This window comes from Brachyhypopomus gauderio, unplaced genomic scaffold (genome assembly GCF_052324685.1).
Source record: "Brachyhypopomus gauderio isolate BG-103 unplaced genomic scaffold, BGAUD_0.2 sc65, whole genome shotgun sequence".
Classification (NCBI taxonomy): Eukaryota; Metazoa; Chordata; class Actinopteri; order Gymnotiformes; family Hypopomidae; genus Brachyhypopomus; species Brachyhypopomus gauderio.
Window position 1 is genome coordinate 1,484,397 of NW_027506886.1, and position 15,883 is coordinate 1,500,279.

Consider the following 15,883-nt stretch of genomic DNA (forward strand, 5'->3'; position numbering starts at 1 on the left):
TGTGGTTAACACGCGCTGTCATCACAGAATGGAACAGAACTGCATAACCCACTGGCCTGTTCTTAGATTAGCTGAGGGGTGACAGCACCGTAGGCTGGGATAAAACCAAGATAAGACCCAGTGCATGTGGTAGGCCTATATACAGCACAGTCCCCACGGCGGTTCGGAGGGCATCATAATGGTTCTGCCTTGTTATGCTCGGTGTGATTGCGAAACCAGGGCCAAGTTAGGTTGACCAGTCTAGTCTACTACCATTGATGGTAATTTGCATTTTTGTTACCAAAGCAGGCGGTGTATCGGTGTCTTCATGGGAATTGTTATGTAATTGATAATTAGGAGTTATCAAGGCCACTTTAACTCTGAGTACGCCGAACGCCTGGTCCTCACCTTCAGCAGGTGTGGGTCGCTTTGTGGCCTGCCAGCTCATTCGCACCAATCCGCTCTAATTGGACGAGATCCCCACCTGCACGGTCCCCACCCGCACGGCCCCCCACCCCCTTGGGCTGGCTGTCAGTCAAGGTAATTGGAGAAGCCGGAAAAGTTAGCGGAGACGAGCCTTTTGACAGTCCGTTAGAATTTGATGAGTCGCTCGGGCCATGTGTCGCGGCGCAGAGCAGAAACGTGACGGGCTTCTAATCAGAGGCGTCTGGCGTGGCCGAGCTCGAGAACCCAGACATTATTCATGCAATCAGTGGCCCTCCTGGGGTTAGATAATAGGATTAAAGGCGGTGCGGACTCGGGCTTTTCGGTAAAGGTTAGTGAGGGTGTCGACAAGTTGAATGCTAATAGCCTCCCGACGCTGCCCAGCTCGGGTTGTAGCTCTGTGTCCACTAATAAACCCGGTCCATTAGGCAGGAGGATTTCATTAGTCCTCAAGGTGGAGTTGATGCGAGAGGAATTTCTGACTCCCGCTGACTGTCTCTCCCTTAGGATGATGTGTTCTAATGTGATAATGTGTACTAATGGGTTATACTGTTGGCATTTGACTCCGGTGGTCGTGCCACTAAATCTCGGTTCGTCTGTAGTCAACAGGCTATTGCGCATGATGATGAGATCCAGAGTGAGACACTTTTTTTTTTTCTTCAGTGCATGAAACCAAAACCAACCCGTTCAGAATATGAAACCATATCATGCCAAAGTCGTTTCTCCCTAGATGGTTTATTAGGACACAGAGTCGTGGTGGTCTTATCCTGCTGGAGAGAGAGTACATGTACACACTGGTGTGAAGTGTGACAAAAACTGAGCATTTCATGCTAGCAGAACCTTCTAGACAGAATAACCGATCTACTTAACCAGAAAGAAAAGCCATCACGTTGAGCTTTTAAAATAAGTACAATGTGTGAATACAATAGACAAAATAATGTAATTCTCAATAAGAAGAAAAATAATTGCACATCCATTAGCTCTTGCACAAGACCCCCCCCCCTCCACCCACTCCCCCATTAATAAATGGAGGTGCACACAAGCTGTGCCTAAAAGCAAATAAATGAAGTAAGGCAGAGAATATTTGAAAAAGATTATGTCGATTAAATTATAATCAGTGAATTTAGTTCACACTTGCATATCTTATGCTTCTAGGATGCAAAATCCCCCAGACGCATGCGCGGCAGGTTCGGTGGGCTATCGGCACATTGGGCCACAACAGGTTGTTACGGTGGGTCAGCGACGCCGGGTGGGCTCCAGTCTCTTGGTGGCCTGGGCGCGAGCCCCAGCGGCCCTAACTCAGCCCCTCATGGAGTTGCAGCCCAGACTGCTGGAGGAGCCGATGCGATCCAGCCTCCCGCCGAAGCAGCCTGAGAAGCTCTTACTTCTCGTGGACAGGAGGAGATCTATGAGGCGCTTCCTCTGTGCCTCCAGGCCCTCGTCGGGGCCCACGTCCTCGGGCGAAGGGGCCTGCTCCTGCCTGTCTCTTTCCCAGGCCGGGGAACCTTGGTTCTGTCCCAGTACCGTTTTCCCGTCATCGTATTCTGGCCTTGCGTCGGAGTCCTCAGCTGCCAGAACTTCTTCAAACTGCTCCAGTAAGCTCTACAGAGCACAACAGAGGAATGGAGGTGTTAAGGAGGTTTGTTGACTGTTCAAAATGTTCCAATGTTCTCTAGGTCATCACAAACTGAGTGGATACTGGGGGTTTTTCCCCCTCTCTCCTGGTATTGTACTCTACATTATACTACAACACTGGTAAATGCTCAGATATGAGATCCAGTTCCTGATGCCATGGTAACTTCAGAAATTCTCAAGCCCTCTTATCTGTGAATGATGGTTCTGCATATAAGATTAGCATAGAAAACTAAATTTCTGACCTTGAGTATTCTTGCTGTCACAGAATAGGTAAACATAGACATATGTGAAAGTTAACCAAATGAACTAAACCAAATTCAAAATTGTTCTTGCTTCAGCCACGTAGAACCACTTTACTTGAAGCTTAATTTCTTAGCTCATCTGAATTCAACAAGTCCAGGAATGCTTCACCTCAAGCATGACCTCCAGCATTTAGCCCACTACAGATTAAATATGTACAAATAAGCTTTCCTAGCAATTTCTCACATTCTTTGTACAACCTGGCAAAATGTACCACGTACCTTGAGCTTCCCCACGGTGTTGACCGAGTTCTGTCTGCCCAGCACGTGAGCTTCTACAGCTGCGTGGTGACACAGCAGGACCACCAGTCCTGCTAGAATGAGCCCTCTGACCATCCCTGGCTTCCAATGGATCTCTCCCGTCACTCTCTGATCAGGGTGCATGTCCAGATCCTTCTCTTATAGAGACACCAGGGGGGCGCATCCTCTCCTCGAGCCGTGCGGAGTGCATTCCAACACCTCCTCTCCGATAAGGCCGCCCAGACGATTTCCTCTTAAGTGGCTGCTCGGTGCTGCGTGACGTGGCCTTTTTGCGCCAAGCTGTGCCGGGTGAGGGTGCTGACGTGGAGGGGCGTTGACGCGGACGGGCGCTGACCTCGGGAGCGGTTTCCGAGAGCGGGCGGAAGACGTGGCGTGTGCGGCGCGAGGCACGCTCCCACTACACATACCACGCGTCGTTGGAGCATTACCTCAGACCTGATATCTGTGAGCCTACACTCAACGTGCAGTTTGGAAGGAATCACCAGGGATGCACCATATTTAGAGACCCCTTGTCTTAGTAATATCTTTGTGAAATATTAAACATGAGCTGTTCTGACCATTGGGTGCACCTAAATATAGCAGAACAAGTATTCTTATTGTAAAATGTGATACAATTTATAATGAATACTGTCCCAAGCAGTTATGAGCTGTAGCAGCTTTGAGCTGTAGTTGACTTATTAGTTCCTCGGGGGGGAAGCTGTTGCAAGTGTGTTCTGTCATGTACTGACACAACTGTCAGCAGTTATTGGAGTTTGAAGGCCCCAATAGACCAGCAAGGAGAGAAGGTCTTTTAAAAGAACACCATTACAACATTCTAACATTGATAGCAGTGACCAGCTGCCACCGCTGGCCTGTTAGAGTCAGATTACATCGAGAGGTCCACCTCAGCTTCATAGCCATTAATGGCCATGCAGTGGTTGATGCAGGTTAATCCTGTGAATGACCTGTGGTTGTATAGAGAGAACAGACAGGGTTCTTCACTAAGAAGAAGAGGGCTCTTCACCAAGAGGTTTTGTAGCAAAGAATGCCACCGCTTTCTATGACACTTGGCTGCCTTCCTACCAGAGAAATACTGAGAAGCGGAGAAACTAGCCTTTTGTGCAATGCACCCTGGGCCAGCCACCTCCTGCCTAACCAGTTATGATGAAGGATCAACTCACTGGCCACTCTCACCACCCTGAATTCTCCCCTGCTATGGCTGTATCTGCATGGCCCTGGACTACTATTACTGACAATCAAGAAATCTTGGACTCTTAATAAGAAATACGTAGAGAACATACACATATAAATACACACAGAAATTCTAATTATTTATTATTCCCATCACTTCTTTGTTTATGTATCTCTGTAATTATTGTTGTCATGGTAACTGGTGTCGGCCAGAGGAGGATGGGTTGCCCCCCTGAGTCTTGGTTCCTCTCAAGGTTTCTTCCTCATGCCCTTAGGGAGTTTTTCCTTGCCACTGTCGCCCTTGGCTTGCACACTGGGGGCTTGAACTTGGACACTTGTAAAGCTGCTTTGTGACAACAACTGTTGTAAAAAGCCCTATATAAATAAGTTTTGATTGATTGACACTGGTAATGACTCAGCACAGTATGATGCCCCCCACTACATGCTTTTTTGTGACCATCAAACATGAGAAGATACTTGGTTGGACTGGCATATGTAAACAAAACCATCCAGAAATCCTTCAATTATGGAAGTGGCTGCTGTCTGTAAGGCCTGGGGTGTTCTGTGCATTTAACTTTTATCCATCACCACTGACCTTCTAACACTCAATCCTGCTGATCAAATATCATTTTCTCAAAATTCCTCATTAAGTGTAGTCCCTGAGATATGTGGGACTGTATAATCTGTCTTTAAACTGATTGGCTTAATTTATGAGTTTCATTGATTTGCACATGTATATTATTGATTGTGTTCTGTCTGTGCTACAGAAAGATATTTACTCCGCTTGTGTTCGATTTCCCATTGCGATATGCAGCTTGTTCGCTCTCCATGGTGCTGAACGAAAAATGGAACGTTACGTGTAGTGTCACTGAACTGCCCCAGGTTAAGTTCAAATATTGTGCTGAAAACGCCCATTTCTGCATCGTCGGATTTATAAGGCGGCATAAACTGTGCGGTATAATGCAGCTACATTTAACCACCGCCACCCTCCCCTGCTTTTTTTAATATGATCCCTGGGGTTTGTTGTAATGATGGCTCACGTGATTCACGTTTAACACATCCTGGACACGTGATTGTTCACATTCATAGAGGCAGAATAATTGATCGTTAAGCATTTCAAATGAATTTATTGAATGTTTGAATTCACAGCTGACTATTGACCTAACATAAAAATAAGCATGTATATAAATATACGTATGTATGTGAAGAGTTCAATAAATATTCCAATAAATAAATGCACATTTAAAAAATTCATTCGACTTTTCATGTAATGATACAACATTTGCCCTTAAGACTTCATTTCCTCTTTGGATCTGAAAAACAAAATGAAGAAGATTATAAGTATGCGAGACCGTAGTATGAGTATTTCAGTTATTCCAAATGGCAAGACATCTATGTCTTAAGTTGAGTTTATTTCCTGCACAGGCGTCTAAGGTCAATGTACTGTCAACCAAAGCGAATGGTCTATTTGTCAGAAACTTACTGTGGCGTCCGATTGTATTGCATCCCAGAGATGACATCGACCCGATCCTGTCGAGCCTGCGACTGAAACACCCAGAGTACCTCTTGGTGCCAGAGTCGTTGCGAACGGTCCTCAAGTCTCGAGCGGAGAGGTAGTCTTTCGCGTCCTCTGACCTGGCGTTGGCCTGGGGCTGTGTGCGGTCTTCCTCTTCACTAAGGGCAGTTCTCTCCAGGTTTGGCACTAGCGTGTCGACTTCCGACAACATCTGATCTTCTAAATTCGTCGGAACGGACTCTTCAAATCGGTGGAGCAGAAGCTACGAGGTTAACGGCACGTGCGCATTAAAAGTGGGTTTAAGCTGTTAAGACTCTGACTAGCAGAGACTTCGAGAAGTTAAAAGATTTGATTTATAGAGTAGACGAGTCTTACCTTTAAGACCTCCATGTCCTCTTTAGTCAAGGCCGCACTTTGCAGGGGGAGTGCGGCCGTGAGACGAAAACTTAAGAGCATTAAAAAGCAAACATGAGGAATATAGATCGGACACATGTCTGTAAGAACGTGCGCGATCCTCTTACTCGAGTCTTTGTAGTAGTCTTGAATTCTGTCAGTCGTTTGTATCTCCCCAATTGTGAAAACGGGTTCATTTATACTGTAAAGTCTGACACGCAAAGTTATGTCAGGAATTTGCCAGCTGCATTCCGACACCTTTAACGATAAAGCTATCTGTCGGAAATACATCCTTTTAAAGCTTCGTCATTGTAGATATGAATGCCTTACGACATCTTTTCCAATATAGTATGGGAATTCGACCAGTGGTCGCGCTTCCCTGAAATTACGCACACATGCTGACTGGAAGTCCGTATGGTAATTTACATGTATTGAGGACCAAAGTGTAGAAAACCCAGAATATCAAGGCTACGTCTTGTTTCATTTCCTGTTTCATACTAGTAAAAGTGCTACGCAAATAAACTAAAGTTTGCTTAGCTGATTAGCTAATGCCAACTGGAGGAATTTCTACAACCCCTGCCCCAAACCCATTTCAGTAACCGTGGTTACAGACATCATCCAATCTCTTAGTCCATATGGATGACATTGTGATTTTACGCAGGCCAATGTTTAAATAATCGTGATTTAACATGCAGACCAAGTGTTACCATAGGACTATAGATTCAATGCCAAAAGCATGTTTGCACCAGTGATAATCTTCATTTTCGATTGTTGGTGTTTTGTACACCCGGAGTAGGCTGCCACTGAGCGCCATATCTCCGTTTACTGTTGGATCTTGTTAATCATTAGATTACATGGAGTTTGGTGAATGTTTACCCATAAACAAACGGTCCGGTGTGCAGGAAATTTGTTTTATTAGAGATAAATTACCATGTATGTATGCTTTTGTGTGTTACACTAAGTGCCACTAAAATGCATATTCCCAGCCTTTAGGTTATACACGTGGCAATCTCTCTCTTTCTCGATCTCTCTCTCTATCTCTCTCTCTCTCACACACACACACACACACGCACGCACGCACGCACACACACACACACAAACACTTTCATGTGTGTGTATCTTTCTGTTTATTTTTCCGTTTCAAAATTTTAATGTTTATTAAAGAAAGCTTCATACAATAAAAATAAACACGAATTTAATCAAATATTTCGAATTTTCGAAAATACTCTATTCAGAAAGCAAGATTAGTGAGAATTATGTTGAGATAAATCAGTACTTGTGCAAGACGTTGTATGCATGCTCATTCTGCGCATCCATGCTCTCTCTCTCTCTCTCTCTCTCTCTCTCTCTCTCTCTCTCTCTCTCTCTCTCTCTCTCTCTCTCTCTCTCTCTCTCTCTCTCTCTCTCTCTCTCTCTCTCTCTTTTTCTCTGATCAAGGAACAATTTTGCTGTATGTCTCAAATAGCCTTTACATACATCTTTGGATCATCAGGATCAGGTCGTTCTCCAGTCCTGGAAAGTCTGGTATTATGAACGAATGAATGAATGAATGAATGAATGGGTGACGTCAGCTTGCATACATGTGCGTGCGGAAATACCTTGCTTGCAGTTAATTATGTTATATCTGTTCGCATATTCTTTATGTAGATTTTAGAGAAATCTAAGCAGCGAGTGTTTGTGATGCACGGATTTGTCAATGCCTTCTATTTGATTTTGATAGCATTGTCTTAAACACTTTCACACAGGTTCAGTCGATTGATAAACTTTTTAATGCGGTGACGGGCTTGTGGAAGCGTAAGAACTTGAATGAGATAGACGTGTTGACCTGTCTCTCCTCTGCCAATCTGTAAGGTCTCCTTTTTCATTGTATCAAGCGTCTGTTTGCATAACGGTTATGAGTTTGCGGACCAACGTATACATAGCCTACTATAGAAATATTTCCCTATGGTGCATTGCCACGGTGTGGTGTATCATTTCAGAATAATGGGTTTTTGGTGTTTTTAATATTTCTAAACAGTTGTCCCTATAGTATATTTTGTTTTTAAAAAGTTAGTTTTTATACAAATTTATGTTTTCTCCGTTTCCTTTTGATTCAAAATTCCAACAATGGCTCCCCAGATATCTGTGTTACACAAAAAGTGTTCAGGATTTACTTTGGGTCATCACAGGTATTATGCAAAATATTTATTTTGCCGCAACATACATCCTATAACATTGATATATTTGGTCAAGAAATAAATAGATACATTGAAACAGTAAAAAGATGCAGATCATAGGATTTAAAAAAACTATTTACAATGTACTATTCTACACAGTTACCACGAAATAAATAACACAATAAACGACAGTCCGAGCACGAATCCACTGTAAACTTGCAGTCAAACCTTTTGTTTAAAAAAAAAGCCCTGCCCGAGGAGTTCAAGTAAGGAGAGTTTCTGTGCCCTATTCCAGTTCCAGTCGATCAATCGCTCCTGTAAAAAACGACATGAAACAAACGAATAAATAAAGTGACTGAACATTTTGTCCTTGAAATGTTTACATGGCTCTTGTGGGTCCATTACCATAGCATGTTAAGTTCTCTGTAGTGACATACCTGATACTTAGCATCCCAGACCGCTAAAGGAACCGATTCGTTCTAGTCTGACGCCAAAACAGCTTCTCAGTCCTCCTTTCTTGAATCGACTCCATGAGCGTTTTGAAACGGAAAGAATGTCACCGAGAAGGCGCTCGATCGCGTTCTCCTTGCCCGCCAGCGCAGCTGCCGTCTCGTCATTCTCCCAAGGTCGCTCCGCATCCGCGCTGGGAGCGGTCCTCTCTGCATTCTCCTCTTTTGGCTCCATCTCAGACTCCCTCATCCCAAAATAAGGCATATTCGCTTCTTCCTCAAAAAGCTCTTTAAGGCTCTGTTAAGCAAAAGAAGCAAACAAAGATAGTTTTAGTGGCACTTGGAATAATAACAAAAAAATCTCATGTAAGTAGACCATCAGTTTGCAAAACAACTTACCTGTAAATTGGAGACTGGTTTAGCTCCGGCGATGTTCAAAAGTAGAAGCGAAAATACGCAGTAAGCAGAGACGTTGGCAATCATTGTGTTCCTATTGCTGGGTGGCCAATTTATGAACAACTGTGTCGCGCTCCTCACCTCGGCTGCCTAACTCCAGTCTCCAGGTGCGCCTCTTATATCTGCCATGATTTCGTCACGGGCTCCCCAAGAACTGATCAACTAGCGAGTCGACGAGGCAGAGCGAATCAGTACGATTGCCTTTAATTTTCATCAGAATCCCAGGGACCGGGCAATGAAACGGTGACGCAGTCGGCCCAGCTGCCAAAGCGACTGTATAAGTCAAGTGGAATACGTAACCACTTTAAGTTCAATGTATCATGTCAGAAGGGAGATCACATTCGACAGGTAATCCTTCCTGCCATTTCATGTTACATAATTTCCCAGCTAGTTCTTGTTATGTCCATATGATGCTTCTCTTATCGGGCATGTGGGGTCCCAACGGTTCTATCGGAAATTGAAAAACGGGTCCCGTTTGCGTTGAGTACTTTTAGGCTAAATTATGCAACTCTGTGCTTTCCCCCCAAAAATAGCCCCTTTCCGATCACTCTGGCGCTGTTCCTGTCAAATTGTGCAGTGTCGAAATTAGTCTATAGTTCTAAGGACATTTCACAGTCACGATCTCAGAGTTCGGATTTAAGATATGAAACGTTTGTAATACTCATCTACCGCGATGTTGATCACTTCCTTAACGTTAGCAGGGCAGATGAAAATAAAACATAACCCCTTAAAACATCCTAACGCCTTAAAATCCGATTTCGGGTTTAAATTACGGTTAATTGTCGTGCTTTTCATGTTGCATATCACATCATGAAGTTAATATACCTACAACAGGGTCTTCAAATATTGATCCATCTGAAAAAACATATTGGCAGAAATATATTGAATATAACACCCTTAGCCTTTTGTGCACCATATGTAAAGAAACTATTTCATTATGTGACTTGTCATTACTGCCCCAGAAGCCACTAACTATAAACACACCAGGAATGCCACTGTAGGCATTTAGAGAGTAATTGCACCAACTCTAGAACTCTGGCATATCCCAAGGTTGTTTCTGTTTATTAATCAGTGTGTGAGGTGTGTGCATGCTGCCCTTTACCTGTTTCAGTCTCTCATGTATCACCTGAGCGGTGTGGGTCCACAACAGCAGAGATGACCAAGCACTGCCCTTCCAATGATTAAGAGTCAAGGTGCTAATTGAGATTTTAATGGCGGGCCATGCTGGAATCTGTTTTGTACATCACTGGCCTTAGTGATGGGAAGGCTGAAATGTCACATGCACCACGCATACTGGGGAGTTTTTCATCCAAGGGACTTGGAGTCCAAACTTCAACACAAATCAGTAGCAGGAGTTTTTACACATAAACACACACATATACAGAGAGAGAGAGAGAGAGAGAGAGACTCACAAAAATACAATGGCCTGTTTTGCAGTGGAGAAAAGCTTAATGTTTACTGAATTACCATAACACTGAGTCGATGCTGGCCAGATGGGCTCGCTAATTGTTTTCACTAATAGTTGTTTTGTAGGTGCCAGCAGCCCTAATCGCTCCCCCTCTGCCTCCAGTCGTGCTTCAGGTCGGAGCTTAGCAGGAGTGCCGAGCCCCCGTCGCCTCCGTCTGCCTCAGGGCACGCCCACCGCCAGCCACCGTCCTCTTAATGTTACAACAAAATGAAACCAAGCCAGAGCCGGCTATCACCAAACCTAAATCTAACCTGATAAACTAAAGATTGCAATATAACAATATACCGCATAGCTGAGTTGTATGTGTAAAACGAGCGTGTGTCTTCCCTTATCAACACAAAAACAATCTGCAAAATTCCTCTTTCGTTTAAGTTTTCCTCTTATTGCTGACACAGATAGAGTGAATTGAACTCTTCATGAACCTACACGCCAGCATGGTTTATTGTGTAGTCCCAAGCAGGATCGTTGCAGCAAATTCTGGGCCCTGTATACTCTCAATGTCAGTGGGCCTCTATAAATGCCAGCAAACGAGGCACATTCGCAAAATGGGCCCCTCTCCCTACTCGGGCCCTGGGTAGTCAGGTCCACTTTACCCCCCACTACCACGCCCATGGTCCCAAGAACGTAGTACATTGGTTAGGCCTGAGCTCTAGGTCAGGGCGGGATAGTCTAGCCGTCGAATGGTTTACTAGTTTCAGATGCTTTACTGGTTTCCAAATGCTATAGTGGTTTCCCATTTTTTCCTCCCAGTTTAATGAACAGTGAAATTAATAGTACAGTGGTGTATACCCAGTACAGTGTTGTATACCCAGTCCAGTGGTGTATGACCAGCACAGTGGTGTATGACCTGTACAGTGGTGTATACCCAGTACAGTGGTGTATGACCTGTACAGTGGTGTATGCCCAGTACAGTGGTGTATGACCAGTACAGTGGTGTATACCCATTACTGTGGTGTATGACCTGTACAGTGGTGTATGACCTGTACAGTGGTGTATGACCAGTCCAGTGGTATATGACCTGTACAGTGGTACCGGTACAGTGGTGCATGACCTCAACAGTGGTGTATACCCAGAACAGTGGTGTATACCCAGTACAGTGGTGTATGACCTGTACTGTACAGTGGTGTATACCCAGTACAGTGGTGTATGTCCTCTACAGTGATGTATACCCAATACAGTGGCGTATACCCAGTACAGTGGTGTATGACCTGTACAGTGGTGTATACCCAGTACAGTGGTGTATACCAAGTACAGTAGTGTATACCCAGTACAGTGGTGTATATCCAGTACAGTGGTGTATGACCTGTACAGTGGTGTATTCCCAGTACAGTGGTGTATACCAACTACAGTGGTGTATACCCAGTACAGTGGTGTATGCCAGGTACAGTGGTGTATACCAAGTACAGTGGTGTATACCCAGTACACTGGTGTATGCCCGGTACAGTGATGTATACCTAGTACAGTGGTGTATGACCTGTAAAGTGGTGTATGACCAGTACAGTGGTGTATGACCTGTACAGTGGTGTATACCCAGTACAGTGGTGTATGACCAGTACAGTGGTGTATGACCTGTACAGTGGTGTATGACCTGTACAGTGGTGTATACCCAGTACAGTGGTGTATGACCTGTACAGTGGTGTATACCCAGTACAGTGGTGTATACCCAGTACAGTGGTGTATGACCTGTACTGTACAGTGGTGTATACCCAGTACAGTGGTGTATGTCCTCTACAGTGGTGTATACCCAGTACAGTGGTGTATGACCTGTACAGTGGTGTATACCCAGTACAGTGGTGTATACCCAGTACAGTGGTGTATGACCTGTACAGTGGTGTATGACCTGTACAGTGGTGTATACCCAGTACAGTGGTGTATACCCAGGACACACCCAGGAAGCCCAACCCTTCCCTCTGCGTAACTCACAACACAGTTGTTGTCATGTCCTCATTGTTCAGTCGTCCTGCGGTGCGTCACTGCCGCATGCTTCGTCAGCTCAGAGTGCTAAACGCTCCTCTGAGTCGTGAGCAGTCCGTCGCCTGGCTGAGGAGACAAGGGCCCGTTAGCCATTTGGTTCCCATGACAACATCACTGCTTTTGTCATCTGACTAGGTACCACTGCAGATCTAAGCAGGACTCTGGCTATTTGCCCCATCCTGGGGCAGGTGGGCAGGTGCACCAAGGAGACTGCAGGTCTGGCTGATTGGACGTATAGGCTAGGCTCCTCCCTTATCTCTTTCCACGTTCCTTCTGACATTCTTCAGTGTTAAAGTTATTTGTCGAATGCAGGTGGCCTTAAATCATAATTAGGATGAACACCGAGCAATGTGACTTTTAAAGAAAAAAGTAACTTTTAATAACTTGTCAAAATGCTAAATGATAGAAGGAAGTTTAATGGACAGCTTCAAGTTTGTGAAGGTTGCTGGCTAATTTTGGCAATGTCAAAGACTATATCATCATATAGAAAAAGGTATGCTAAGTTTTACTGCAGTTTTAAAACTTCTACAGTTGATACAGTTGTATGATTATATTGTTGCTAACATTACATTTGCTGAACGTAGACAGACCCGTGTTCCACAGTTTAAATGTCACTGAGGGTAACCTTAATTTGCTTTTTTCCTACTTTAGCAGATTTTGACAGCAGGTAAATTACATTCGCTGCATTCCTCTGTACGCAGGGCATGGACATGTTCCTTCTGACGTCCATTTTAAAAAGAAGACAGGTCATTTTCTAATTACAGCTCACTTGCGACAGCCTACGTAAAAAACATCGGCCTGACTCACTAAATATAAAATTACAATTTCTTCAGGTAGGTGAGCAAGGTTATTATTCTGACTTTTGGTGTCCTCTGCTGTAACAGCGTGCCAGTGCCTTCTTCCCTAACTAATTTGGACTTATTCATTAATAGAATCAACTCTGCGTTTGTCTTCCATGCTTGTCCCCCAAATCAAGGCCAGCAGAAGCCTAGAATTTCCTTTATGACCTCCAGTCAGGACATTTTATTATGAGCTTGCGGAACTGTCGGCGACACCGATTCCAGTCACCCTGCGCAAGTCATGTCGCAGTGCTTATGGTGTCGGTCGTGGGTGGCGTGGGCGTGCCTGACGTGCTGTTTACAAGCACGCGGTCCGGCGCCTGTCGTGCCGTGGCGCGCGTGATGGGTGGGAACGCGCTCTGACAACAGGGGCCGCCTCGCTCATCTGTTGATGTTGTCTCCACGGCAACATGGTGTGGAAGCGCAGCACGTCCAGGAGCAACAGTGTCGCACTCGTTTCTCTGGCAGACGCTGCCTGTTTTTTTGTCATGTTTTATTGGGCCGATCAGTGTGTTTTACAGCCCTCTCAGCGTGAGACTGAACTCCGACCTTTTCTGGGCTGCCGTGTGGTTGTGTACCGAGTACGCGTCAGTGACTAACCGTGACTCAGGATTGTCCTGAAATCTTAAATGCTTGAGGACATCAGTCCTGCGTCTAGCACAGGGGTAATTTGGGGAACTTTAAGGTGTGGAGAATTCATTGAAAGCATGGCGCCACATGATTTTATGTGTAGCCTATATTTGAATTGAAATTAATACATAATTGCTTTGAGACTTTTTTCAAAGAAAAGTGTCTGTTTCTTTGAGGGTTCTCAAAAAAAAAAGCGAATGGAATGCGAAACAATCCTAAATATGAGAACTCTGACCCGCGGAATTACTCACACATCCTCATGTCTCCCGGAGGAATCTCACAGCTGATAATGGAAGACGCTGTCCTGCGTGTCCTTCCAGAACTGAAGCTGTCAGGAGCATGTCCGCACGCTGGATGACATCGCCAGTCTTATCACCGGGACGTCGCCGCAGTCCAGGAAGAATGTCACCCCTAATGAGAAGCCACTGACCGTAGCGCCGTACCAACATTCCCTTCTCCATTCACAAATCATTAAGGGGCACTGCTAAAAATACACAGGAAGAACTTTTTTTGAACACAGCCGTGAAAGTCTGGTTGACGTTTAACCGTCTGCAGAAAGGCATTGCCTTCGGGTTTATTTTGGTTTTCACTGTGGAGTAGCAGTCATGACATCCATGTAATGACTGATTAAACAGTCTGGGTTTACACTCGCTGAGCTCTAGAAGACCCAGGGGACAACAGCGGTGAAGATGTTAATTAACTGATCAATACCTGTTCAATGAATCAGGCTGTGATCGGGCATGGATCAAAAACAACCCCATTTCCTCATCCCGTGTACTTAAGTGTAAAAACATCAATATGCTCTTTAATCTCCTGAGGTCTTGGTATTTACCAGCAAAATAAATGGTAATACAAGTGAATTATTTGGTGACTAGTACAAACAAATGATGTAACTACCAGGTACTTTTGAAAGACTTCAGAGAACTAGTTAAAAAGAGGAATTCTTGCATTTAGCCAAAATGCAGGTGGGGGCATGTGAGAACAGACCTCTTGAAAATAAAAAACCTGGAATCCAGTTTCAAATAGCAAACTAAAATTAGACATTAATAACGTGCTAATAATGTGATGTCAACCAAGGTACTGCAAAAACACTTTCAAATCAAATGTTGTGTACACAGAGATTAGCTTAAAAAATTCTGGAATGAAATTGGAGAATTGAAGCTAAGTACCAGAGGATCTTTAAAAATTTGATCACTCATGGTGCCTGGACCCAACAAAAAAAAATTAACCCGACTGGTCAAGTTAAACATTGCTGAAGCATCTTCGGGCTGCAGGTGTTAACAGCTATTAATACTGTGTCCCGTGCTGTCTGAGACTGCTACGTGGTGTCACGTGGGGTGCGATAAAAGGAATGGTGTTCTAGCGCTCGAGAAGATGATTGGTCACGGGGACCTGCCGCGCCTGCTCACGGCGTCTGTGTTCCCGCCCACTCCGTTACATCATAACTCTCATCATAACTGCTGCCCTGTTAAGAGGCCCCCGCATGACACGAGTGTTAGACTATTACCTCTGTGCCTTTGCCTTTCAAAGAGATAAAGCTATTTTAGCTTAACTAAGACCTAATTGTATATATTTAGTCTCCTTTGGGGCTATCTTTAGCCTGCCACTTCAATGTGTGTTTGTTCATCAGATTACCACCAAAATCATATTGTATATTATATATTAAAGATAATATATGGTGTCAAAATGATAACTTTTTGCACTTAGCACAGACCCTTGCTACAAAAAACTACAGAACAGTAGTTTAGTAACGACATTCAAGTTGCAGTAACAGTCACCACACTATGTTGTCACAATCTAAAAAAATTAATAAATGATGATGTATAGAAGAAAAAAAAGTGCATCATCCTAGCTGATCTACATGCTTAGAGTAATGCAGCTCCAATGCAATGCAGAAACTGTGAGGAATATTTCCAGTCGAAACAACCTAAGCTTAATGTAGTCGACTAGGAACAGTCTTAGTTTCCATTCTCACACAGAAGGCCACGATAATGCGGAAACCACTGCACCATAGAATGGGGACAGATAACTTGCTCATGGGGTTTTAATGAGACGAGAATGACGTTGTTCCATTTGCGGGCCCCTACGATAGCTCGAGGCCCTTTTGTAGAGCATATCGATGAACAGGAAAGAGAAGAAAAGAAAAATGAACTAATTAAGTCATCAGGCTCCTCCTACCCAGAATCCAGAAATGACACTTTGTACCGCTAGACT

The 15,883-nt window shown here is 44.3% G+C and overlaps 3 protein-coding genes across 3 annotated transcripts; all 3 read right to left on the minus strand.

Moving 5' to 3' along the window:
- Positions 1 to 1,139: 1,139 nt before the first annotated feature.
- nppa (natriuretic peptide A) lies at positions 1,140 to 2,739 on the minus strand. Its single transcript, XM_076988955.1, has 2 exons — positions 2,580 to 2,739; positions 1,140 to 2,025 (listed from the first exon to the last, which is right to left on the minus strand). Exons 1-2 carry the CDS (start codon positions 2,691 to 2,693, stop codon positions 1,723 to 1,725), a joined length of 417 nt encoding a protein of 138 aa, XP_076845070.1. The 5' UTR covers positions 2,694 to 2,739; the 3' UTR covers positions 1,140 to 1,722.
- Positions 2,740 to 4,895: 2,156 nt separating this feature from the next.
- nppb (natriuretic peptide B) lies at positions 4,896 to 5,872 on the minus strand. Its single transcript, XM_076989043.1, has 3 exons — positions 5,680 to 5,872; positions 5,272 to 5,566; positions 4,896 to 5,101 (listed from the first exon to the last, which is right to left on the minus strand). The coding sequence occupies exons 1-3, from the start codon at positions 5,794 to 5,796 to the stop codon at positions 5,085 to 5,087; spliced, it is 429 nt and encodes a 142-aa protein (XP_076845158.1). The 5' UTR covers positions 5,797 to 5,872; the 3' UTR covers positions 4,896 to 5,084.
- Positions 5,873 to 7,840: 1,968 nt separating this feature from the next.
- Positions 7,841 to 14,060, minus strand: nppal (natriuretic peptide A-like). The gene is made up of 5 exons (XM_076989020.1): positions 13,921 to 14,060; positions 12,150 to 12,266; positions 8,702 to 10,416; positions 8,291 to 8,600; positions 7,841 to 8,168 (listed from the first exon to the last, which is right to left on the minus strand). The coding sequence occupies exons 3-4, from the start codon at positions 8,783 to 8,785 to the stop codon at positions 8,298 to 8,300; spliced, it is 387 nt and encodes a 128-aa protein (XP_076845135.1). The 5' UTR covers positions 8,786 to 10,416; positions 12,150 to 12,266; positions 13,921 to 14,060; the 3' UTR covers positions 7,841 to 8,168; positions 8,291 to 8,297.
- Between the last annotated feature and the right edge of the window lie 1,823 nt (positions 14,061 to 15,883).